Source organism: Grampus griseus (genome assembly GCF_964374135.1).
Source record: "Grampus griseus genome assembly, chromosome: 10".
NCBI lineage: Eukaryota > Metazoa > Chordata > Mammalia > Artiodactyla > Delphinidae > Grampus > Grampus griseus.
The window spans coordinates 29683201-29710740 of NC_139004.1; the positions used below are offsets into that span (position 1 = coordinate 29683201).

A 27540-nucleotide genomic window follows, 5' to 3' on the forward strand; every position below is an offset into this window, starting at 1 on the left:
TAAGGTATTGCCATTTTCAGTTTTGCATAAAAGAAGAAGGGGTTAGGTGGGAAGGGGGCAGTTCGGGATCGGATTTCTTTTTGGTTAAATGGGAAAAGGAAAAAAAAAGTATAAAAAGGTAAAATAAAATAATCTATCCTGATCGGTACTTTTTGAAGTCACTTTCTTAAAGTAGGAAAAAATTAAAATAAAAACAACTGAACCAAACAGTTCAAATGAGTACTTGCAGAAGGTGTGAAAGCCAAGGTTTGGAACAGTTACTCTGAATGGATGGCAAGGGAACGGAAGCATTCTTTCTGCCCCTTTTCCCTCCGCGGGCACCTGGACCGGCTGTGTAAGTGGGTCTGCCGAGGGCACTGGTCCACACACAGCGGCACCGTGAGGGTGTGTGGTTTCAAAGCACAGGGGACAAGCGTCTTTGCTTCTCCTCCTGAACTTGGAGTCCACCTCTCTGAACTGGCATCTGAACAGGTTACTGAGGATAACAGACCAAATGACAACAGCAACAAAAGTACCTTTTTTTCCTTTGTTTGCTCGCAAAGGTACATGTTTAAAGAGAGAATGATCTGAAATCTGATTAGGATTGTCTCTCTTGGGCCTCTTGCTTCTCAAGAGCTACCCTCTGAGGGTTGCAAGATCATGACAGAGTGAGTGAATGCCAAGACAAAAAAAAAAAAAAAAACCTTCTAAAAAATAGGCACTTTGTAGATAGGCTAGTTGATATACATATATACGCACTCTCTATATATGTATATGTTGGTACGTTTGGGATGTGGCTCCCAGAGACCGCTGGGCCACTGCGGAGGAAGTTTCAATAGGGTCGCCAAACAGATTCATCCATTCTGCCACTAGAATTCAAAACGGTGGGGGAACTGCTGTGGCTTCCGTCGGCGTCAACGCCATCGTTCTGGTTAGGCAGGTTTGCGTTTAAGAGCGCGCTGCCGTTCGAGGTGGTGGTGCACGGCGGTAGCATTCTGGAAGGAGACCGGTCTCCCCCGGGCACCATGGGGAACTGATAGGATCCTGACGAGGTGCCGTAGTAGAGATATGGAGTGCTGCTGGTCTGGAAGGGTCCGCTCTGGCTTTGGGAGGAGCCGGGGTAGGGTGGTGGCAGGTAGGTGTGGTAGTGAGTGGTGGCGGACATACCGAGGGACATGCCTGAGGTGACTGGCGGGGTATAAGTAAAGGTGGCTGGATAGTGCATTCGTGGGTTGGAGAAGCGGCTCTCAGTGAGGGATGAAATGCTTGAGAACTGCCTGGGGTCTGAAAAAGGGCCCAGTTCTGAAGCACCTAAAAATTACAACAGAAGATGGGGAGGGGGGAGGGAAACATCTGTAAATAGCAGTTAAAATCACGAAAGAATTTATTTTTTTTTACAAGAAAAGAAAGAAAACTTCAGCTTTCCCCCAAAGGAACAGCAAGCCACAAACAGACTTTCAAATGCACCGGTCACTACACAGACTTCTGGGGCTTTTCTGTTTGTTTGTTTTTCACTTTACAGTCTTAGCAGCGTTGAGCCTCAAGTTCTTCACCCCCAGAGAATCCCAAAGGGCTTTAAAAGCCCAAATGTGTGCTAGGTCGTGTGTGTAAACCAACCCAACACTCTGATCAGACAGATTCACTCACCAGACTTTAAGACTGAATCCTCATTGATTTTTTTTCCCCTCTCTTTTTGTTCCTTGTTGTACCTCAGATATTTGAAAGTGACCTTTTTACTAAGTCGGACACGTTTCTTTTCCTCAGCCCAATATAAAGAAATTCCAAAGTGATCCGTTTTGTTTTGGGTACTCTTAGCAGGGCCCCTTGTCAATGAAGGAACGTCAAAAAGATACCCTAGCATGGGCCTATCACTTCAACTCTTAAAATAATGTGAAATCCTGTTTTATTCCTCATCTTGGTAACAGATTTTAAAAAAAAATCTAACTAGATTTCAATGTTTTCTGGAACTATCTTACTTATCTGGGGGTGTATAGGGAGTGTCTGACCCTTAGAAATTCTCCCAAGGGTCATAAACTAGCAGGTTTTGAAAGTGGGTGGGGGGAAGGCTTGGTACCTAGGAATCACTGCATTTCAAGTCTTGATGGGAGAAGTAGGACCTGATTAAGGCCACGTGCCAACAGCAGCTTTGGGGAAAGGCTCGCTGGTAGAGGAGATAAAGCAGGAGGGTACCTCACCATCCACCCTCCGGATCCCTGTACCACATCCTACAGAATTAGCTTCAGGCCAGTTTGAACTGGGAACCTCAAGCAAAGACAGCTTTCCTCTAAAATGTAAAGTCCTTTAACTTCTAAAGCTAACAGGGTGCCTCCTTAATAGGTATTTCTGGCACTTAACTTATGAAACCACAGTTAGAAACTACTTCGTGTGGAAATTAGTTTTCGGAAATGCCAAAAACTTATAGTTGTGATCTTTAAAGACAGAGTTATGAATTTCTAACACTGACAGAACTGTGACAAGCTGTTTTATAATACCAGTGTTCTTAAGATTTTGTTCACACCTAAAATCTTCCAATCCTTTGTATCTCATACATTTGCTTTTCCTACCGCTTTTGTCTGTAAGAGAAAGCACTCAGTAATTCTTGAAGGTCTTAGTGAGCAGGTACTTCTTCAGCTTCCATTTTCTTAGCCACGTTCTTGGATACTATAATATTTATTAAACGAATCATCCCAATATTTTCCTTTCAAGGTGCTGATCGAGAGTTGTTCATTTTTTGTTAAAATGCACACTGCCTGTGTTCTTTATAAAATGCTCGGGTCAAGTGCCGTGATGTGCACTGATAGCAAGAAGTGACTACTTCAAAGCAATATATCGTTAACAAGGTGTTTCTCACTCATGGACAGTCCCAATCAGACAGCCCCACCCAGCCCAGCCCAGCAATTGTGAAAAGTCTCACCTGCCTGGCTCTTCTTACTGAGAGTGGAAGGCCAGAGGCAGAAGTCAGAGGTGGCAGTGTCATCATCTGTAAAATGAGGGGATGAGCTCTAAGTTCCCTTCCGGCTCTAACGTTCTATCACCGTGAATCCCAAGACAGGAGGAGAAGCAACGGCCTTGGGGGTGGGGAAGGGGAGGCAGAGAAGGTCCCACCCCTCACAGTACCTTCCCAGAATCCACAGGCCCATAAGCAGAGAGTCAAAAGCTGGTGAGCAGCTTCTAATACCAGAAGCAAACACTTTCAAGATGACAAACCAAAACTAGCACAGTCTGGGCAGTTACTCTCTGCTTTTTATAAATTCTTCCATCCTCCGCTGGCCTCCCCCTAACCCCACCCAAATAGGAAATTCTGACAAGCTCAGGTGTGAAAAGGTACAAGAAGTGATTAGGACAGAATCGCCAACGGGGCCAGATGAGATCTGCCATCTCCCTGCCCTGTGCTTCTGTAGTACCTGAACAATGTGAGCAATTTCAAATGGAAAGACGGCACCCTTACAACACCAGCGTTTGCCCCCCACGGGAGCACAGAGCTCACACAGGTAGGCTCAGCAATGTAAAAAATGCTTCTCGTGGGTATTTATACTTAAAATATACTGTCGCCATAATTAAAATTCCAGGTGGGTTCCCTGATTTTGAGGCAGAAGCCTCATTAAAACCCTTTATGTGGGGACCCTGCCAGTAAACTCCAGTGTGGTTTTGAATTTCTCTCTCCACCTCCCACCCCCAACTTCTTGATTGTACCTGATACATTTGTCTGATGTTTTTATTATCCATCACATGCCAGGATCACTCTACCTTTTTGGCTTCTAAATGCCAGCTAATGCAAATGGACATTCATCTTTCAAGTAATGAGCTCTGGCTGTGGTTTATAGAAAATAATGCAACAAACTTCCGCTGGCTTTACAGAACTCTGACCAATGACTTCTAGTCATTTGAGACTGTCATGTCTTGAGGATTAACTCCTTCTGGGCAAAGAGAGCTCAGGAGGACTTTAAAGGGATGATACGGTAATTTTTATGTTACAAAAAATAAAATTTTCTAGAACTTAGTTATTTCGTGTTACACTGCAATGTGTTCTGTAGGAAGAAATTTTAACAACTTGCTGCAGTATCATGTGAGAGCTCTTATATAATAATCAATGATGGGGAGATGGAAGGAATTCTAAACTTAAAAAGAAAGAACTTAAACCCCTTCCTAACCTTCGATTATTTATAATAATTATTATAGAAGCAAAGGATATAACTAAATTTTCTTTCATTGAATGGGGTTGTACCTGTACTTCTAATCTCCGTTCTGTACAAGAACTCAGTTTTTCTTTTAGACCATCTTCTCAGGTTATTTCGACCTTGTGTCCTAAACTATTCATACCCATGTCACCAGCCACATTACGTACAGCTACAAACTATCTATAGACCTGGATATTATATCAACTAAAGGAAAGAAAATATAATATCTACTTACTAAAAGGATCAGGATGAAAGCCTGGAGAGTTCTAAAAGTACTCTCACCCCAGTCTAATTTTAGAAACGTAATGCCGAAGCTCAGTAACGGCCCCAGTGATCTGCCTTGTAGCCTTAGAGCCAGTTTAAAACTCCAGATTACAACCTACCGATTAAATAAAGCCAGCACTGCCAGGACTTACTTGAAGCCCAAGATAAACATGGTGCATCTTCCTGATAGGCTCGTTTTACCCAGCATGGAGACAAGCGTATGCTGTACAGTAAACATGGACGTGATATGGAGTAGAGTGCAACACTTGGGTGAATTTTCAGACAAACAAAAAATGACTTCAACAAAATTTTGCACTTGTGAAGCTTTAAACTATGCCCCCAGATTCCCTAAGGTACCCATTTATCCTCCTCTGCTAGTCTGGGGTACTCCGGTGAAAAAAAAAATCCAAACCCCTCGTTGACTGTTTAGATGATCCTAATCCAACCCGCTGACAAATAGGGAAGCTAAGCGGAGAAGGGAGCCATGTGCTCTACAAAAATCACAACGCTCCAGAGAGGCAGAACCACAGCTAGACAAGACCTCTTCGACCTCGAACCGCTCTGCAGTCTTAGTCACCCTTAAGGAATTCGGTGGACACAACCACAGATACATTTGCTGTCTTACGAGCCTATCTGCCGAAATGAATTTGCCTAGAAATATTTAAGTAGGTTCTTCTGGTGCCCATGTGTTGCCCAATGAGAGCTACTGTTCTTGGGACACTATTTAAAAACTCTTTCGGGACTTGTTGATCTAATCTGCTCAACAGTGAGCAACTAATTCAGTTGTTCGTGGCATAATGTGAATGAGACCAAGGTCAAGGGCTTGATTCCCTTAGGACCTGCTGGTTCCCTACAGATGCATTTCATTCCACAACTGCTCGCTGCACCCTTAGCCAGTCAGACAGCTGCAGATTTATGTAGTTATCATAAATAGAGCTGCAAGAACCTTGCTCATTGAAACGGCAGCAGCAGCAGTTTTTCACAACCCAGTGTACCTGGGGAAGAATATATTAATAAAATGCCCGGAAGCTCAAATAAAAATAAAATCAATGTTAAAAGTAAAAATTTCTGGGCTTCCCTGGTGGCGCAGTGGTTGAGAGTCCGCCTGCCGATGCAGGGGACACGGGTTCGTGCCCCGGTCCGGGAAGATCCCACATGCCGCAGAGCGGCTGGGCCCGTGAGCCATGGCCGCTGAGCCTGCGCGTCCGGAGCCTGTGCTCCGAAACGGGAGGGGCCCCAACAGTGAGAGGCCCGCGTACCGCATAAAAAAAAAAAAAAAGTAAAAATTTCTTGCTCCTATCCGCCAAAGTCTATGGGGAAAAACGAAATGGCCTCCCTTCACCCAACCAGGTCTCTTGGGCCTCCCAAGCAAGTGGAAAGTGTAGGGGAAAGGAGTGAAACCAAGATAAGGGAGAATAAAAGAGAAGCTCTGATCTTTTATTCTTGCAGCCTGCAAGCCTCCACTCAGTGTCTTCCACACCCCGATGGCTAAGGAGAGTTACCTTGGGTCATACTTGACTTTTAACTAGAGTGAGCTGCGGAGGGCAGTGATAGTCTAATCCCTGTTCGTCTTCCCCTTTGGGGCTTAATAACAATGATACTTGATGTTTCTAGGCCTTTACCAAGTACTTTCACATGCATTTTCTTATTCAGTAGACCCTCAAGACGTTATGGTTGGCTGAAAATGGGCCAGGAGAGCTCTCAAAAGAATGGAAATAGGAGTTTGAAAAGAATAGCAGACCGGGGTACTTGCCATTCGGGGCTGTCAGCTAGGAAACATCGTACCCATGTATCACCCCCTCTCAGCAGTGGAATTTACACGCCCCAGCCAAGGAGGGCAGCTCGGGGCGGAGAAAAGGACAAGGGGCCTTGAATCCAGGTGGAACACAGATGGGCAAATGCAGAGTCCTCTGTCCTTTTTTAATGCAAGGGCAAAAATATACAGAATGAAAAGCCATCATGCTTCTCGGCAATGAGGCGTTAACTTCAAAGCTTCATCGAGGCCTTCCAAATGGTGGGAGTTGTCGCCACACTAAATCTCAAATAACAACGTCCGGGTACTTTTTATTAACCCCCTCGCAGCATCCTTTCTATTGGAACATATAATGCATGAGATCTCCACAGAGCCGCTCTCCTCTAAGAATCTTCTTCCCTTCTACATTTTGGCTGCCACCTTCCCAACTGCTCTATTATATAATTTCCTATTTCACTCCTGTTCGAAATAGCATTTATTTTCCATGTCACTCTTTCGGGCCCTCAGCCACTACTTTACTGAATTATTAGCTGTTTCGTAGCCTGTGCTCTCCAACTACAAAGTAAGCTTTGGATGGTAAAGATGATTTATTTTCCTTTCATATCCCTCAGAACTGTCTATATTATAAGAGCTTAATTTTTTTTAAATATAAGTGTATGAAGGGATGGATAAATCAACAAATAAGTAAATTAGTTGGGGGATCAGGAACTCCGCACAACAGCTGGTACATTTTTGACGCATCAAGCAAAGATATTATAATAAACATTAAGTAATGCTGACATCAAACCTAAAATGTAACTCAAATACGATTCCATACCTATAAAACCTCCTAAAGCTCTCTATAAAGGGTGTTCAAAGCTCTCCCCAAGCATTGTTACATCAGTTGACCTCACGTTTCAGACAGGGGCCCGCAAACGGCAGTTACCACTAGTGAACGGATTCCTCTGTTTTGCCACCGTGCTGTTCCCAATATCCTGAGAGTCCGTATCTGTGTGTAAGTCTACACTGGGGAGCCACGGGGAGAAGAGAGGAAGGAGAAAGACAGCCAGGCCAGAAAGGTACAGCCTGCGGGAAGGCGAGTCAGCACGCTCCTCTCCCTCTGGACCCCAAGGTAACTGTTGCCACTAAGGTCACGTGGTTTATTTGGAGTGGGCTGGAAAGCTTGCTTCCTGTCTGAATTTCTAGGTAGTATATAGAGCCAGTATGTCAGCATCATCCAGAATTGTGGATGACCTTTATAGATGAAGAGATGGCACCCTGGAGACACGTGGATCTGCGTGACATCCCGAGATGAAAACGTGGTCCTCCTGTCTCAGGCCCGAGTGTGCTACTCCCTGTCTGCATCCCTGACAGTGCGTGCCAGTGGGGAAACGTAGAGCTTCAGCCTTGAGCTTCCAGAGATCTGCATTCTATGAAAACACACACAGAAGGGGAAAATCTTCCACCTTTTCAGGCCACACAGAGGCAGAGCCTTGAAACCACAGGGTGTCATCCCGACCCAGCACAGGTCACAGCCACCCTTCACCAGGCGTGACTGAGCAGCTCTGCAAAGGGGGTGCGGAAAATAAGGGTGAGGCTATTGGCACAGTCAGAGCCCTCTGTTCTACTCTTCCACGGTCACGTCCCACTACTGCTCGGTACGAACCTTCCTCTTTGGGGCGGGGCATGTACTCAGAACCCTCACTACAGCTTTGCTCATCCCCAGACTCACGGCCACCTCTCTTTTCTCTGCCAGAGCCGGGTACGTAAGCACTGCCTTCAAAGCTCACCACTACACAAGGACTTCCCAGGTATACAAATCCCTATCACCTTTTCCTTACCCTATACATCTGCAACGTTTACAGATGTAAATTTACCACTCCATGCATTTTAAAGTATCATCACTGGTTTTAGAGAAGCATTTTCATTTTCCAGCTAAAGGGAAAGCAAATGAAGAAGAGGAACCGTGTATCCTTCTTTGAGATCCTACCTAGCAGGGGCTTCCCTGGCGGTCCAGTGGTTAAGACTCCTCACTTTTACTGTAGGGGGCACGGGTTCGATTCCTGGTCAGGGAACTAAGACCCCGCACACTGTGCAGCAAAAAAAAAAAAAAAAAAAGCAGCTCCCCTACCTCGTTCACGGTATGGCACTGAAAAAAGACGCGTACTTCCAAAACATCTACTAAACGAATCAGTTACTAGCACAGACCCAAGCAAGCAACATGACAGAAGCAGAAATGCTATGTAAACATTACCTAAAAATCAACTTTGGACTCTACGCAGAACACTACTTTGCATTTTCCACATTGAGGTTTTAAGAGATTTTTTACATCGGTTTTCTTACTTTCCCTGAATTTGTCCCCTCACATTAAAATGATCAAGTATCAATCACTAAATTAGTTTTACTTTTAATTTCATTAGACAATGGGTGGAAAAATATACCCGCCGTGGGAGAAATGTAATGGATCACGTTGATGGAGAAGAAAGCAGCAAAATGAGGATCTGAAATCGATTTTTTGAAGATAATGAGAGGTCAGACCAGCAAGCTCCACGGTTTTGCAAAAGAGAGGAAAAGTGCCTCGACTATCCAGTATAAATATTTATTTTCCGTGTTGTAATGAATTGTACTTTTCCACTGCACCCTCACAAATTCTGAAAGACCAGCTGATCCCAAGGCTAAGAAAGTATGCTATGCTGAAGGAAAGAGAGAGAAAAAGGAAAAATAAAAATAAAAATAAAGCCAAAAACACACAACCTGGCAATTTTCAGAAACTTCAACCATCCCTTAAACCCACCCAAATTTTGAGGATATGGTTGGAATAATACATTTCCTCTCGGTGAGAAGGAGGGAGGCCATAGATGTGCAGTGCGTGTGTGTGTGTGTGTGTGTGTGTGTGTGTGTGTGTGTGTGTCCGTGTGTGCATGGGGAGGGAGGGTAAGAGAGAAGGAAGAAACCAAAGGGTGAAGGGGGGACAGAAACGGAGGAAAAACGAGAGAGATCTTCTTGCTAGGCCTTGATTAAGAACTTTTTAAAGGCTACGAAGGGTGGATAGTCTTTGAAACCAGATCCGCCACAGGAAGGAGGCCAGCACCCAGGACACCGTGTCTTTCAGAAGGGGCCACCCACAGTGCCGCGGTGGTCATATGACTGCTCTGTCACATCCTGAAGCCATTTCCAGCCCATGCACACGTCTGTGCTCCCATTTAGAGAGGATGGGATATATGGGGAACACACATATGGAAACACTTTCAGAGAATCAGTTTCCATGAAATTCATAATGAGCCAAGTGGCTTCAGATGTGGTTGCGTTCCTCCGATTAGCCAGAAAAAAAAAAAAAAGAAGGAAGAAAAGGAGGAAAAAGGGACAAATCCACCCTTTCAGACCTTATTTCAGTTTCAGAGAAATTAAAAACCACTAATGACTTATGGCTACCAAAACACAGAGCCACAATTAAGACAGGAGGAACTAGGAAAAAGAGGGACAGAGGTTTAGAAGCAACAGTCTTTCCCTCCTAAAAATAACAGCTTCAATATCAGTAATCTTGTCTTAAATCAGGGGGAGGCTTTCCTGTGACGGTATCTGCCTAGGGTGGCATAATTTTCTGACATCCTGGCAACATGCAGTGCGCATGCGCACGTGTGGGGTGGGACCACGCGGACAGAGGCAGAGGCTAGGAGACCGGCTTTTATTCGATAACATATGTGGCCAATTAAGATTATTTTAAAAATTGCAACTAAATGATAAATTGTTCCTAAGTAAATCTTTCCAAAAAGCCTGAATGCAGAAGGGACAGCCTGGTATTTTCCTGTGGCCTGTGCTAATGGTAACTCAGACTATATTAAAAGCAGAAATTTATGAACTGGTTGAGATGTTATATATTAGACAATCAAGCTCAGCTGATAGGAAGGCATGAAATACAAGAAGGGAACAAATGGGGGAGGGACTTTAAAAAGGGACATTGAACTGATATTAGTAAGTTAAGACGTTAGTTTTATATTAAAACCAAAGCAGATACACTATGGAGGAAAATTCACATTAATTTTAAGGTATAACAGGAGACAAGAAAATGCTCTCCAGGCAAGAGGTAGGGTTGTTTTGGGTTACGTCAGCAGATTGGGGGGCGCAGAGTGGGGAAGGAGCCGAGTTCCCTCTGCCCTTCGGGGTGCTCCAGTGGGAAAGTCTTTCAAGCTTGGCACGTCGTTTAGGAATGCCCTGAGGATGCGCTGGGTACCAGCACTGGCCGGTGCTTAACAGACCAGTCTCTGCTCCAAGCATAGGAATCCTCCAAGCGATTTTGTAGTCACAGCATCCCATGGTGTCGCAGGTTTTACTACGGGGAAAGAGATTCGAAGGTTCCCACCTGCAGAGGATCTGTGCTCCATGGGAGATGTCTACTCACATTAAATCCTCACCCCAGCCCTGGGAGGGAGACAGTTATCACTGACCCCACATTATGGATGACAGACTGAAGCCCCAAGAAGCAAAGTGATTTCCTCAAGGTTACAGACCAGTAAATGGTGGCCTGGGACCTGGCCCCAGACCTAGGGGGCTCAGCTGCCACAGTCCCCTCCACGGTTCAGGGATTCTGTGTCACTTTCATGAGAGTTCTAACATACTGGTGGCCATGCCTACCTGGAGGGCAATGATGGAGAGGGTTCTGATCAATTGTCAGTGACAGGCCTGGGGATGGAGGTGGGGATGGGATGTGGAACAGGGTGGGGTGGGGGGGCTGATTCCTGCCACCTATTTTCCGTGTTCGACTCAGCCCCAGAATTCTCATATGGTCCTTACCGTTGATGTTCTGAGTGATCGTAAGCAAGTCACTTTATTTATTCCCCAGGTTCTCTCATTGGGTAAGACTCTTGTACGTGAGAACGGGCAAAAGTACACAGCAAATAGTAAACACCTCCACCTCAAAAGAGTATTCCTTCATACGGTATTATTTGAATTAGTAGAGCCAGAGATGAAGGGAAATTTAAAAATTGGGTCCAAGCTAGGAAAGACGTGAGCTGAGAATTAGAATCCCGAAACTCCTGATTCACTCCACACACCCAGCTCCAGACCCAACCAAACTCTTCTGTTAAAAAAAAAAAAAAAAAGCCTCTTGCAGTGGGAAAAGGAGGCTAGGAGAGCAAATAATTACCATAGCAACCACATTCCACCATCCCCTAAATGCACAGTGTTTTCAGATCCAGCTCGATTCTCCCCTTCTTAAAGTAGGAACAGATAGACTACATCCAGCACCAATGCAATTGCAGACTCTCCCTGTGACTGCCTCTAGCGCAGACCCAGGAAGGCTCCAGGCAGCAGCTGCCTGGGAGGTAGCATCGCTCAAAATGTGACAAGCTCGGGGCACCGTGTTTTTCAAACAAAATTCCCTTCAAAGGGCTTAGCGCCCTGGTGTGGTCCCACAGCCCTGAGGCCATCCTGAACCTTAACGCCTGTGTCTCAAACCAGCCGATGTCCCAAGACCCAGCACGTGAACCAGATGACCAAAGTGCTCTGGTTCAGGCTCGACGTCAGCTCCACAAGCTACAGCTCTCCCGGGCCTGATATGACCCACGTTAATCTGGGATCAAAGCCACAGGTTTCAGCCTCAAGCTGTGTCCTGCCGGGACCTGTCCTTACCCGTGCCCTCTCTCCCTCTCCAGTCAGACGCATCCACTTACCGGCTCCCTCTGCCCATGCCCTGGGAGGGGTTCCTGTCCCAGGGAGACCATGTAAGAGGCTTCCTGGTCGTGACAGAAGGTAGCCTTAGATCCAAGGTCCACTTGTGTGTGTGTTGTATCTGCTGCCCAGATGGCTTATCAATCCTCGTCTCATCCAACTTGCTGGTTCCTCAAGCTTTCCTACCCGTTCTGTGACTTCAGGTCACGCTTTTTACTCGGGTTTGTGTGTATGTTTCTAGATCTCTCTATTAGGAACACAGCAAACATTTGCTGGAGTAACAATCCTGTCCCAACTTCCCTTTCCAGTTTCGTTTCTCACGCTCCTTCTTTGGGAGCTCTACAATCCATTCAGACTGGACCCCTGTCCATGTTCTGTCCTGTCCACCTTCCATTTTCCCTCCTTCAGGCGCTGGGTTTACGTTATTCCCCTCAGCCCTCAGTGTCCCCACCTCCACTCTATCTCAATCCCTTGAAATTCTAAGCAGCCTGTAAAATCTACCTCACAATCCCCCTCCGCTTCCAAGAGTCTTCTCGTGTTCTTGCTTTGGCCCAGAGTGACCCCTCCTCCCTCTGCACCTCGTTCTTCACTTATATTTCTCTTCTAGGCAGGCGTGCACACGCAGAGGACCTACAATCACCTCACCACTTCTACCAGCCTGTAAATTCCTCGAGAACCACAACTCTGGCCTCCATATCTTCAAACGCACTGTAGCTCCTCTCAGAGTGACATTCGGGAAGTTTTTAAATGTGTGAGAGGAGAAAGAGATGGTGATGCCAGGTTTGACCTAAAGCCTTGCCTCTAACTGCATTCTGCCTGTGCCTTCTGATTTCTGCCTGTCCATCTGCAGCCGACGGCTCTTCCTGACCTACGACCCCTGTGGTTTACTTGCACCGAAAGGGCTCAGGTTAGTCCCAGACCCACAGCACTGCTCTGCCCACCGGTTCTGGGGTGCATCTCTCGTTCTAACCTGTCCCCTGGGTTTGCTCCCTTATACTAAGAGCAAAAATTTGTTCTGGCTTTTTCAGTCCCAAGCAAACTGTCCCGTCCCACGTCGACACTGACTCTCAAAAATAATAGTTCAATTAAAAAATCATGTTGCAAATGTGTATGTTGCTTTTTAGGTTGTCACTGTTTTTACATACATCTGGTTTTACCTTCACAAAAAGCCCAGCTGATGTGGAAGCTCAGTCAAGGAAAGGAGGCACCAACTCAAGGACGCAGCCAATTAGTGGCAGAGCCAGGATGGAATTGTTGCGTTTCCTAATTTGTCCCTTTTCCCCACGCAACTTGTCCCTTTAGCGTCTACTACTTTTCATCCTAAGAGAAGTCCTGACAGGGAGAAAGATGGTATTTCTTTAACAACGGGGATGATCTCGATTGAATTTTTTTTTTTTTAAGTGATGACCGGCATGCCTTCTCACATTGAAGGTTTATATCCAGTAATATCAGAAACCAAACGACAACCTTTTATTTAACTGAAAAACGGACTCACTTTGAAAAGAATTTCTTTTTCTTTCTTGCTAGGATTCAGCCTAAAACCATGTACAAGTCTTCATACTGTCCTGAGACAATGCTCCTTATGTAACTTCCGAATCCAAACACAGTGTTGCAGTAACTCGTTCCTCTGACATTCTGAGTTTTTCCACTCAGGCCCTGCACACGGAATTAACTCAAAACTTCTGCAAGAAAAACGTCCCTTTTAGAGTTTGATTTGGCATCCATTTCAAAGAGCTGTTTGTATATTTTAGAATATGGAGAATTTTCCTTTGATTGAAACCTCTCTTTTCACAATGGACAAGAGATGATTTCTCTTCTGAGTGATTTAAACAAAAACAAACACATCTTAGTTACATAGAACCTTGTTCTCAAAGTGGGTTTTTTTTTGACACAAATCAAACCCTACAGATTGTAAAGCATTTGGCAAAAGCCTTCAAACAGCCAAAGCCAAAGAGTGAAATTTTCCTTGTTGTATGAGATAAACAAATACTAAGGCAAATGGAAAAAAAAAGAAAAAGAGGACCTCCTTTCACTTTCTACTCTGCTCGATAACATTGCCCTCTCAACACACACACCCACCCCTGCAGAGGGGTTTCATCCTCAATGTTTACTCCTGGTGCTAGAGGAATAACCCTGCCGCAAATGGACAATTTCAACATCTGTTTGTGGCTGCTCCCAGACTCCTTGTACGTCTTTAGGACATGAAGACCGCTGTCTCCCAAGTGTAAACAGACACACCTAATTATGTCTTAAGGTGTCTGAGAGGAGCTACTTGTTTCGATGACAAAAAAAAAAAAAAAAAAAAAAAAGAGGGCCTGGTCAGCTCCATATCCTTGAGAGAAACACACAAAAACACAACAAATAGTCCAACAGTAGCTCCTCCAACAGTGGAAGTTCTCTGCCTGCCCGAAACCTGAGCCCGATTTTTCCCCAGCCTGGGCATACTGTCCACTGAGTGCACTCTAGATGTGGCCCAAAACAGCTGATGACCGGCCAGGAGAGATGGTGCTGTCACCGACGTGGAGCAGAGTCTACTCGTTCTATTCATAAGGAGTTAATTCGAGGGTGAAAAGAGGAAAGGGGCCAAGGAGATAATTCAGGGATAGCTTTTTTTTTTTCCTTCAGGTCACAATGGCCATGTGCAGCAATAGCAAAATAATGTCAGCGGTCTATTAGATATGTAGCAGGAGAATAGGATTCTAGAGCCTTGGGCTAGCAGTCGGGGTTGGGGAGGGTTCTAGTCACAGCAATGTCCCTAATGGGAAGGGTGATCATGGTGGAGCCCCCTCCCACCCCATTCTTTGTCAGTAAAATGATGGAACTTGACTCAATCATCTTTATGGGTTTCCAGCTCTAAAATTCGAATTCAGCTACATATTACAAAACCTTGAGAATTCCAAAAGTACCTTTAAAATTCTATTAGAAGTGCTGTTCCTCTAAAGAAAGGTGCCCATTCATTAAAAAACAGTATTACAGTTTTTTTAAATGAAGTATATAAATCCACTGTGCGAAAAATACCAGGTTTCCCTCGATATACAAAATGCCGATTAGAAAATTAAGTTCTTCCACAAAATAAAAAAAGTATAACTGTTAACAACAGTTTGCAAGGAGGCCAAAAGAAAATGGGAACACTATTAGCTTTTCAAGAAAGTTTTTCGTCATTAAATTTAGCAGTAAAGGGGGTTAAAATTTGCTTTAGGCTCACACATTCAATGAGAGATACGATGTGAGCTATTTCTCTTTCTTCTTTGTTCTAGACTTTTCCAGCAAATTGTTTTGATCTGACCTATCTGAAATTAATATAAATATTTATATCCACCTTTCCAACTCTTGCAGGATAGGATATATTGTTATGCATAATTTAAGTAGCTTAAGTTTCCTTGCCCCACACATAAAAATACATACTTTCAGGTTTTAAGATTTCATTAATATGTACATTTTTCATCTCAGAATAAAATTCAGGTTTACAAAAATCAGAAGGTGGATTATTTCCACTGTTGTTTCTGGTAGGAATCTGGTGAATTTTACTTTATTTTGGGTTCTCTGACCTGTAAGCATGAACATTGGCTACTTAGGAAGGATTACTGGTGTTATGTCCCCCAAAGATAGCCTGGAAAGACCAATGTGATAAAAATCCCTCTTAGGATGACACCCAACAGGTTTTGTAGCAAAATCTGGCTCTGATGTGGAGACCCCTATGACAACGCATGGTGGGGAAAGCACACTTGGAACCCAGAGATTTGGGGTTGAGTCTTTCCCTCCCCCGTCTCCCCATGTGACCTAGAGGTCAAGTCTCTGAATGTCCCCGAACCCAAACTCCTACTGGCAAAACAGGGACTATAATAACATCTATACTCCGATGAGCTGCTGTGAGGTCAAATGAGAATGTCTGTGAAAGTCTTTTCTATATATTTAAAACACTATCTAAATATTATTATCATTATTAATCCTGAGTTTTGCTATGCACTTAATTTTACTATCACCTTTGGATATAGTTGCTATTGTATACTCCTTCCCGTTTTCCTCTGCACCTAATCTGTCGTAACACGGTGTTCTTCTTCTGCAGGCCTTACGTAACTTCTGCCATCAGAAAAGCCACTGTTATCGATGACGTGAGCGTCCTGGGTCTTTTCAGTTTCCTCTGGGAGTTGCTGAATTAGAGCAGCAGGAGAGCTCCAGCTTCCCCACCAAGAGGACAATTCCTCCTCCCTGGTGGTGTCTTCAGTTTTTCTTCACACGTTCAGGGGCGCCTGCCCGAATCTCCGCGTCTCCTGGCCGACCCAGCCTTCAGACCAGCATCCTGTCGTGCTGCTGGAGGCCTCTCGTCCTCACACTGCACTGGGCCATGGTCCTTGTCACACCCAGTGTGATGCCACCGGAATCCACAGTCCCAACCCGCAGGTTGTATCTGTACAAATCTCTTTATTCGTCCCGTTTCCCTCAAGGCTAACTTGCCTATTTATTTGTTCTATTTGTTAGAGCTCACTTGCCACATTTTTCAGTAACTGCAGAGCTTTACCTCACTGTGAATGGCTCCAATCCACCTTCTACATAATCTCAAGTGGTACTTGCTTATTCGATTTTTACAAACTTTCAGGAAGATTTTTTTCTCCAACTTCCAAGCGGAAGTTCTGTTATTTACCATTTGAAATGTTACCTTTGTATTAAAATGTTAGCAGGAAGACCCTTGGGTGGGGTTCTTTGGTGAAATAGTTTTTCTCTTAATTTAGGCACCAGGGAACACGGCAAAGAGCTGGGCAATGCCACGAAGCCACCTGCAGGGACCCAGGGCGTAAGCTGTGGCTTCTAGCTGACACTTCAAATACTAGCTTGGAAGGTCTGCACAGGGGCTGAAACACAACCACATCGCCAGTTTTCTATTTCCACGGTCCCTAAATAGAGGCCTAGTTATCTACCTCCTTGCCCACTTTTGTAGTGATTTTCAACATAATACTGCAAAGTTATAGCAAAAAAGAACAGGACCAAAGCCTTAAAACTGGAAGGGACCATGAGCCTGATCAAGACCACCCCTCGGGCTTCCCTGGTGGCGCAGTGGTTGGGAGTCCGCCTGCCGATGCAGGGGACACAGGTTCGTGCCCCGGTATGGGAAGATCCCACATGCCGCGGAGCGGCTGGGCCCGTGAGCCATGGCCGCTGAGCCTGCGCGTCCGGAGCCTGTGCTCTGCAACGGGAGAGGCCACAACAGTGAGAGGCCCGTGTACCGCAAAAAAAACAACACACACACACACACACAAAAAGACCACCCCTCGTTTGAGGAAGAAGCAAGTCTGACCATCAGGATTCAGACCTGGCTCCTGGGGAGAAAACAGCCCTCCTTCTCAAGCCTGTTGTCTTTAAGTTTTATTCCTTTTAAAAAGTGCCTATTTTTTTTTCCCCAGTAGCCTGTTATTTGGTGTTTCTCAATCTGGTTTTGCATCCTCCTTACACTGAGTCTTTTGGTTTCAATCTTCCTTGACTGCTCTATTCTAAATGACAAAGCCAGAGAGAAAGGTTAAGAATGAGCTTCCACAGCTAAAGAAATGTCCCACCTGTTATCCGGAATTCCAATCCATCAAGTTTTCAGAGCCCCTGGAATTATTCTACATGTCCCATCCCAGGAGATGCTGATGCCCTTTGAATCGTACCTTATTTTGGGTCCTTTGGGCTTCCAAAACTCAGTATAAATCCATCAACTAAATTTTAAGTGGATCAGGTCACCGAGAAATATGCTCCCCAGACTCTGAGTTAACTGCTCTCCTTTCCTTTAAAACAAGCTAACAAATGGTGGTAACGGTTTTCAGGACACACCTCCCTCTGCACCTTGGCACTGCAGGAAGAAGAGGACGCTGGTGTCCATGGAGAGCAGGACTTTTGTTACTTTTCAAACAGGCAATGTCAAAAGTACTCATATCTTCGTAAGATGTGGAAGCTAATTACTAGAACCACAAATGGAAGGTTTGGGGGTGGGGGGAGGGAAGACTCCCTCTTGAAGGCCCGGTTAAAGGATTTGAGAAGGGAGTGATCACTGACTACAGCAGTGACTCTATACAAGAGTCTCAGCTGTTTGAAGATTCCTCCTTTAACCCTAGTTTGTGCTTATGAGATTCTGCTTAGAACAACAAGTCCCTCATCCCTTATCAACTCAAGTTCTTCCCAGTTTAAGCCATGTCCCCATTTCTCAGTCCTCTGGGAGGCAGGTGTCCGGGGTTGTTGACTCCATTCCCAGTGAGCACAAGTACTGGTGTCTCACCCAGCTTTCCTTGTCTCAAATGCAGGAGATGAGCTAGCAAGCCTGATGTAAGGAACCCCCAGCCCCTTGCCCAGGGGTCTCCTCCCGTCAGGGCTGTTGCCACACACGCTTCCCTTGTGATCATCTAATAGCCCCTGCACAGCATTTCACTCCATCTTAAAAGCAGTGTATAGCATATAGTATATAAAGGCCATGAAAGACATAAAAACACAATACCTACATTTTAAGAGGAGGACATACAATGCGGGTCAGTCCTCCTAATTAATCTCATCAGTGCACTTCACTTCACTGCACTGTAGTCGGGGTTTGCACGGTGCCAAGGAAGGGGAGCTACTGGAAATAATCAGATTAATGTGTCAATGAAAACAACCAAACCAAACATTTCAGCTCTCACAATGGATTGCCGGCCTGAATTTTCCAGGTGGGTGGTTCTGTATTCACCTAATAAATCAAGCAATTCCTGAATTACCACTTCACTCTGGGGTGTATGAACAGCGTCTAAACATTAACTACGGTTTTATAAGATGCAGGATTATTCCTTTTAAAGTAAACTAATGACTGGGGTGGAGGGAGAACTACTGAAACATTTTGATGATACAGGGGTATTTGCAAATACCGCCTCCAATCCGCAGTCTCCCCATCCCCATCCCTTCCAGGTAAGCATAAAGCACTGTCCTGTCACCAGCATGACTGTCACAGCCTCCCGGCCACACCCTTGCTTTCTCCCTCATCCTCCTACAAAATTCTCCCCCAAACAGCCAGAGTGACCTTTGAAAGACAGAAATTCATTTTTATCATGACCTTGCTTAAAATCTGCCAGTGGCTCATCACTGTAGGTACCTGCAAATCCAAACCTCTCATCCTGACCAGCGAGGCCCTGCATGGCCTGGATCCCATCCCTCTGACGGCATCTCACCTTCTACACACTCCAGCCACCGGGCATTCTTCTTGCCCACTGCCTGGGGTGATGGGGCAGAGCTACACCTCCTGGCTATTTGGATCTCAGCTTAAATGCTTCTTCCGCATCACATCACCCTATGTTATTTTTTTCACAGCACATATCCCTAGATAATATTTTCTTATTTTCAATTGCCTACCCTTCCCCAGGAAAAGCTAACATGTATTGAGTGCCAGGCATTCTTCTAAGGGCTTTACATATATTAACTACCTTTGAGTCCTCATAACAACCTTTCAACATTGGCGATATTATTATTACTATTATTAGCCCATTTTACAGATAGAAAAACTGTGGTACGGACAAGCTAAGTAATAACCCCAAGATTACACAGCTAGTGAGTGAAGAGGCCTGTATTTAAACCCAGGGAGTCTGGCTCCAAAGACTGAATGTTTAATCACCACGTCATACGCCATTAGAAAAAGCTTTTATTCATCACCGTATTAATAAAGATTTTTATCATGTGGACGTAAAACACTATGATAGCAACGCATCACTAAAAGGAAATTTGTTATAATTCTAGTCATATTTTCTCTAAATATATCTAATTTCTTTAATATAGAAAGTCTGGTCTCTGATCCCATTTATTCTGTTATTTGCAAAATTCACCTTTTGTTTTAATAACCTTTAGCTTACAAGGTTCTCATTTCTCCAGTGAGATAAAGTACACTTCATTATAACCATCCTCTGGCAAAGAGTGTGTAACACAGAAAAGTTGCATAAAGCCATGCAAGGGTGTGTAAAATGTCAATGAAATTAAGTTCCTTAATTTTATTTTATTTATTTATTTATTTTTTGTGGTACGCGGGCCTCTCACTGTTGTGGCCTCTCCCATTGCAGAGCACAGGCTCCGGACGCACAGGCTCAGCGGCCATGGCTCACGGGCCCAGCCGCTCCGCGGCATGTGGGATCTTCCCGGAGCGGGGCACGAACCCGTGTCCCCTGCATCGGCAGGCAGACTCTCAACCACTGCGCCACCAGGGAAGCCCAAGTTCCTTAATTTTAAATTAAAGCTGGGGTTTCAAAATCTGTCTGCAGACCCTGACACACATGCACATCTATGAGGCTTCACCATGTACAGAAGCTCAGCTGTGGTCAAGTGTCAAGTTCTTTGGCATTAATTAACCTGATCTTAGGTTGCTTCTCATCAGAATCAACTGGAGCACAAGACAAAGCTTTCCTTGACACCTGTAGTAGTTATTCCTATAAATTCAGTTCATAAATCAAATACTATACTAGCCTTTATTCTTATTATGGGTGGCAGTATCCAGTTTTCTGATGTGCCTTAATTTAGAATCACAGACATTCAAAGCTTCACGAGTATCTAGCCCAACTAACTCATTTCACACCTGAGGAAACTAAGACCCATGGAAGTTAAGCGACCTGCTCAAGAACTCAGAGGCACATCCAAAATTAGATGCCAGGTTCCTCAATTCCTAGCCAAGTGCTGCTTCCAACACACGTCCAGTGATGCTATGAGAGTTTAATCACTGTGCCCTATGCCTGGGCCTCAGAAGAAATGTTTTTCTGATAAACCAAGTCAATTCAACACAATTTTATTGAACAACTGTTATTTTATCACTGTTGGGTTCTATTCTCCTTGGGGATGCGTGTCCCAAATTTAAATGCTTCCATCATTTGCTGGATTAAAAAGATTATTTAAGACTTTACTAACCCCTCAAAGAGATACTAATCCAACTATATCAATAATCACATGGAATGCCAATGGTCTAAATGCACCATTAAGACAGAGACTGTTGGAGTGGATCAAAAAAAAAGACCCAATTGTATGTTATCTACAAGAAAGGCACTTTAAATACAAAGGCACACAGAGATGACGTAGAGCAACAGGAAATCCCATTCATTGCTGGTGGGAATGCAAAATGCACAGCCACTTTGGGAGACAGCGTGGCCGTTTCTTACAAAACTAAGCAGACATTTACCATGCGATGCGGCAACTGAACTCCTCGGCATTCACCCGAAGGAGTTGAAAACTTACGTCCACGCAAAACCTACACACAGATGTTTATATATTGTGAGGTACTCACAATACCCATGAAGTGGTATGGTGTTATTGACAGACTCGGAGTAGTCATAAATGTACACTGCAAACTCTAGGGCGACCACTAAAAAAAGGTTAAAGAAGAAGTAGAACTGATATGCTGAGAAAGGAGAGAAAAGAGGATCATATAAAACACTCAATTAAAACCACAAAAGGCAGAAGAGAGTGGAAGGCAAAAATCAGATAAAGAACAAGGCAATGAAAAGAAAAGAGTAACAAATGTGGTAGATGTTACTCCAACTGTATCAGTCATCACTTTAAATGTCAATGGTCTAAATGCGCCAATTAAAAGAGAGAGTGGATGGAAAACCGAGACCCAGCTAATGCTTCAAAGGGGTGGTACTCTTGACAAACTATAAACTTCTAAGGTCAGAAAAAATGGAACTTGTTCTATTAACTGCCCAGGGAGTCAAACTCTTTCGTTTTTGGAATCTTTTTTTTTTTTTTTTTTTTTTTGCGGTACGCGGGCCTCTCACTGTTGTGGCCTCTCCCGCTGCGGAGCACAGGCTCCAGATGCGCAGGCTCAGCGGCCATGGCTCACGGGCCCAGCCGCTCCGCGGCATGTGGGATCTTCCCGGAGCAGGGCACGAACCCGTGTCCCCTGCATCGGCAGGTGGATGCCCAACCACTGCGCCACCAGGGAAGCCCCTCCTTTTTGGAATCTTTAAGGCCAATTCTCCACCACACCTTTAAGCAATACTGAGAATCACTGTTTTCCCAAGGTGTAGGTTGGGAGCTTACAGGTTTGTTACTTTTGATGATGAGGACCACAACAGTATTATCAGACTTTTTCCTCTTTTCCAAGCCTGTTTTTATTTCCTCTGTAGTTGTTATATAGAAAGGGTTCTTCTTAATTACATGTGGATTTATTGTATCCACATCAATGGGTTTATTACTGATTTATTATGAATCACTGCTCTCCTTGGCATAGGGTGGAGTGTTTATAACCATCCTGATACTTGTTATTATTATTCCATTAATGATAACATTATTATTAATTACAACAGGGAGCTGGAATGGTGACCGTTGGGGTTGGAGACAGCTGTAGCCAACGTTTGGATACAGAAACATTGGTCTTATCCCAGTCCCCCATGCTTGGCAGTTTCTAAGCTGGTCACTTAAGGTGAAAGTCTCTCTGGAAAAGATATGACAACTTTCTGAGGAAGAAATCCTTTGAGATATTCAGGGACAATGTTGCCTGAGCAGTATTTTAATTTATAGGATGTTCATAGACTTGACATTCATGAATTTCTTGAGAGTCACATCAAAAAAATAATAATTTAGACAGTTTAGTCAAATGGGATCCTAGATTTACCTCAGAACAAGTGACTTATGTTCCAACCCAATTTAATAATATATGCCTTCCTATTTGTTTTATGAAAATGAACTCTTCGAAATAAAATACTACCCAAAAATGACTTGGAACCATTCAAATTTAAGTGCTGTAATCTACATTTTATCATATAGAATTTAAATTATTCAAAAGCTTTTTACTTGTTTAGTTATATCTTTCTAAGTTCTCCCTTATAATTATTTCTACATATTAACAAATGTAAAAACTAACTTAATATAATCATGCAGTTTCTCTTTCCCTTTTTCTACCAGCACTGATCAAGTAATATTTCCTGAGAAAGCAGTGCTCAATAAAGTAAAAAATAATACTAATAATGTATTTTTCCTGAAAAAAAGTAAGTAGTAGCTTGGTTGATATTTAGGATTATCCCAAATAAGAGACCTGTTAAGAATATTCGCATGTATTTTCATTCTAAATGTAGTGAATAGGTAAATACATGCACATAATGCATGTATATGTTAGAGCACATGTCTAACGGTGTTCCTTCACTTTAAAAGAGACAGTGGAAAATTCTATAACATCATCACGTGCTAGGACCATAGTTGTGTATACAGAATATGAAATTAAGGTAAATGACAATTATCCTTAGTCTCCGATACAGCCCCACTTCTAGATCTATTCGCCAATTCCTAATGGTCAGAGCATAGTTAACCCTGAGGCATGCAGCCCGGACTACTGGGTAGACTTTTCTTCTTCAGGCACGGACTTCCCATGAGCAACTACATGCAGAGCAGAGAGAGAGTAACAGAGGTAGCAAAGGATTAGAAGGCCAGGTCCTTGGCCTAAAGGAAGCTTTCAATCTAGCTGGGAAAAGACAAGGTCTTATATATTCTTGTCATATCTTAAGAAACATTATGAAACCACACGTGTCAACAAGTGTAATTTTTTTTTCAGCTGAAAACGTAATTGTCGAAGCAATTCAGAGTAAAAATACAATCTGAGCAGAATGGAATTGAATTTTAATTTCCTACAGGAGAAGACTTTAAGTTTACGCAGGGGCCAAAGAGATTTCCTTTCACTAAAATCCTGAGCAGTTTTTGCATATTCCGGCATCCACACGGGCTGGTATCATAATGTAACCGTGTCATATTCCCATCATGTCTTCTGAACGAGACTGAAACCTTCCTGAAGGCAGAGATGCTGTCTTCTGTTTTGCTTTTATTCACTGCCTGCCTAAGCACATTTTAAGTCACATACTACGTATCTGTTGACCCGACTTGAAATGGCTGAAATGAATTGAAGAAAGACACTTGAGGTTGGAAAGAAAGCAAGAGACTACTAATATATTGGGTGACATTAATGAAAATCCAAAGTTCTTGACAGGTAGAAACTATTACCTGAATTAAATAAAATAAAACCTAACAGGAAGAACTATAAATTTCTATACTTGGATCTAAAACACAAACAAAAAAAAAAACTGCAGAAGTTAGAAATGGGAGAAGCGCAGCTTGACAGGAAGTGGCAAATATGAGAAAACAGTGTAACATGGCCACCAAAGAACCAAGACCACGTTAGCTGGCACCAGCAGGGGCCAAGAATAAAGAAGCCTGGTTCTCGATGCCAGGCATTAAGAGCGCCACTGAGAAAGTGTAGTTTGCCCAGAGACCACGGACCAGGACGGTGAGGTGACGTGTCACCAAACCCCATTATACGGCAAGAGTTTAAAAAGCGGGGGGGGGGAAGAATAGGTGAAAACAGGAAAAATTCAGAAGACTTTGTGAGAAATGACAGTTGTCCAAACCAGATCTCTTGCTTTGTTTTGGAGGAATAATTTTGCTTCACTTTATGGCTTAGTTAATATAATTTCTATCGTTTTCTCAGAAAAGATTTTGACACTTTATTACATGACGGCTATAATTAATGTCAGACTCTAAATTAGAAATCAAAAACTCTATTTGATCATTTGGTTTCAAGCTGGATCTAAAGTATGTTTTGGCATGATTACTAACTGTTAGCAGCAAGTACTGGAAACAGATGCAGTCTTGATATGTGTTCTAAATGTGAAACACATTGCAAAGAGACTGGGAAATAAAAATATACACTGCTCATGCACACTCTTACTGTGCTATTTCCTGTCCTTATCAGTCATAAAAGTTTCTCTTGTTTTGTCCTTTATTTGTTTTCCCAGGTGAATAAAATCTTCGTTCTCCTTTTCCCCTTTCTTCTTTCATTTTTTCCTACATGCCAGTCTTCCTTTTTTTTTTTTCTCGTCTTTTCCACTAATAGTTTTTCCATTAAACATTCACTGAGCACCTACTACGCACCAATATCCTGTGCAAGGATGTGTGAGACACAGTCCTGTCCTTGGAGAAGCCTATCTTCTACGAAAGGGGAAAGGCATATAATGAAATTATTACTAAAGGAAAATACATACACATTAGAGATGTGCCCAAAGTACAGAGACGAGAAATGGAGGAGAGAGTGATTCACTTGGAGGAAAGTGGTGGTTGGGAAAAGGATGCCTGAAGAAGGATCAGTCGGGACCTGTCCAGCCAATGCAGAGAAATGGGCTGGCCCGTAAGTATGAGGCAGCACAGCATACTTGAGGAATGCCAGGCATTCTTAGAAGAAAAGGAGCATCCTTTACCTAGAAGAGTTGAGTATTTGTGGAGGCAGCTATCAATCCATAACATAAATGGATCGGTATTTTTTAGCTTGGGTCTGTGCTGTACTTGAATTGATGGGAACGACCACCTAAAGGTAAATGTTTCTATGGGCAAAACCAAAGAAAAAAATTTTAATTAAAATAAGGGCCAAGGGGCTTCCCTGGTGGCACAGTGGTGGAGAGTCTGCCTGCCGATGCAGGGGACACGGGTTCGTGCCTCGGTCCGGGAAGATCCCACATGCCGCGGGGTGGCTGGGCCCGTAAGCCATGGCCGCTGAGCTTGCGCGTCCGGAGGCTGTGCTCCGCAACGGGAGAGGCCACAACGGTGAGAGGCCCGCGTATCGCAAAAAATAATACTAAATAAATTTTAAACATAAAATAAAATAAAATATGGGCCAGGGACTTTCCTGGTGGTCCAGTGGTAAAGAATCCACCTTACAATGCGGGGCACGTGGGTTTGATCCCTGGTCAGGGAACTGAGATCCCACATGCCGCGGGGCAACTAAGCCGCCTCAACTAGAGAGCTCATGCGCCCTGGAGCCCTTGTGCCACAACTAGGGAGAGCAAATACGCATGCCACAACTAGAGAGAAGCCCGCGTGCCACAACGAAGAGCCTGAGCAGCGTGCTGCAACCCGATGCAGCAAAAAATATAAATAAATAAAATGACTAAATATTTTTGTTTTTAAATGGGCCAAAGATAAGGAAAACCATAATCTGGACCATTTGGGGACAGTTGCTGAGACAGAGGACTTGTTCCCCCAGGTAGGAATGCATGAAATGCTTTCTAAAAAGAAATATCACTAAGTCAGTAACAAAAGGAAATGGGGTGGTAGTATTCAGAGGTGCAGGGAGAACAGTCTGGATGTTTTTTAAAATTTAATAACATCCTTACAATGGAATACCATTCAGTAGTAAAAAGAAATGAGCTATCTAGCCATGAAAAGATACAGAGGAATCTTAAATGCACACTGCCAAGTGAAAGAATCCAGTCTGAAAAGGCTACATACTGAAAAGGCCAATTATATGATATTCTGGAAAAGGCAAAAATATAGAGACAGGAAAGAGATCAGTGGTTGCCGGGGGCTGGGGGGCAGTTGGGGAAGGAGAAGTAGGTGGAGCACAGGAGATTTTTTTAGGGCGATGAAACTCTTCTCTGTGATTCTGTAATGGTGGCTACATGGCACTATGCATTTGGCAAAATCCACAGGAGCACACAACACTGAGAGTGAACCCTACTGTAAACTATGGACTTTAGTTAATGATAACACATCAGTATTGGTTCATCAATTGTACCACACAAATGCAAGACGTTAATAATATGAAAAAGTGGCCAGTGGGGATGGTGTGGGGGAGAGAGATAGGAACTCTGCACCTTATGCTCAATTTTTCTGTAAATCTAAAACTGCTCTAAAAAATAGAGCATTCATTTAAAAGCAAATATATATGATAGTATGTTCCTACTCTTTTGAAGCTAATGACATAACTTCGTTCTTCCACTGGCATTTATCAGGTCAGGCAAGCTTTCTTTACCAAAAGTCCTAAGAACAACAAATCCCTGGACGGACATGATCGTACTCCCTGCAGAACCTCTGAGACACGTAGGTGGGCAATTTTGAGTAATTCACTTACACAGGACCATTGAGGCACAATAAATGAACTGACATACCTGAGAACAGTGCAAAGAGTCTTTAGTGACAGTGAAACTAAAACTCAGGTTTCCTTAGTTCAACTGTCTCCACCCTCTTCTCAGATCACAGCGAACCACAGAAGCCACTGTGTCATTCAAAAATTAACTTTAATACTTTTGGTGAAGTTAGGTTCAAGCTCCCAAGCTTTCTTCCATGAAAAGAAAGGGATTAGAGCAAACCTTTCAGTAAAATGTGTCACCATGTCTTTGCCATCCCTGCATAAGCATGATTGCTTTCATTACTGAGGCTTTTCTCCATATGTGGGTGGTTGTACATGTATCAAAAATAAATCGTCATAGAAACAACTGACAAGAAACACGTATAAAGTCAGAGTCGAACCGTGTACACAGGTTTCATTCTGTGCTTCGGTAGCTCAGTCTAGCTACAAGTAGCAGTAACTAGTCATACAACCAAGTTTAGTCAACTTTGTGAGCTGGGCCAACTATCCCCCACTGATGTCGTAGGAATGGAAACCACTTCTTGCATCCTCAGCACCAGTAACTCAAAAGTTATGCTCAACTGAGGTCCAGGGAGGCCCTGGAAAACTGGGCCTACAGCAGTAAGCTAAAAAATATCCTCTGCTCATGTCAGAAAATAGCCCATTTCTAAAGAAAGCGAGATGAATTGCAACTTACGGAATGCAAAAAGAACCCAACCGATCACAGTCAATGTTATAGGGAAGAATATGGAATGTTCAATTGGTAACACAGGGCTTGCCTTTGTTTAGGGTCCATTAAATTTAATAACTTCCCCCTCTGTGGCTTTAAACAGAGAACGTCTTCAAAATAAGAGTGGCTCCTATTA

General features: G+C 43.7%; 1 protein-coding gene across 3 annotated transcripts in view; it reads right to left on the reverse strand.

The window, feature by feature from the left end:
* Positions 1-811: 811 nt before the first annotated feature.
* The window catches only part of RUNX2 (RUNX family transcription factor 2), a gene marked incomplete at both ends in the record, with an annotated part of 209389 nt that continues 182660 nt past the window's right edge, over positions 812-27540 (reverse strand). For all 3 annotated transcript variants that reach the window (XM_082664616.1, XM_082664618.1, XM_082664617.1), the window contains 2 exons: positions 812-1290; positions 2894-2959. In XM_082664616.1, the coding sequence (XP_082520742.1) occupies positions 812-1290; positions 2894-2959 (545 nt within the window). The remainder of the gene's footprint in view (positions 1291-2893; positions 2960-27540) is intronic.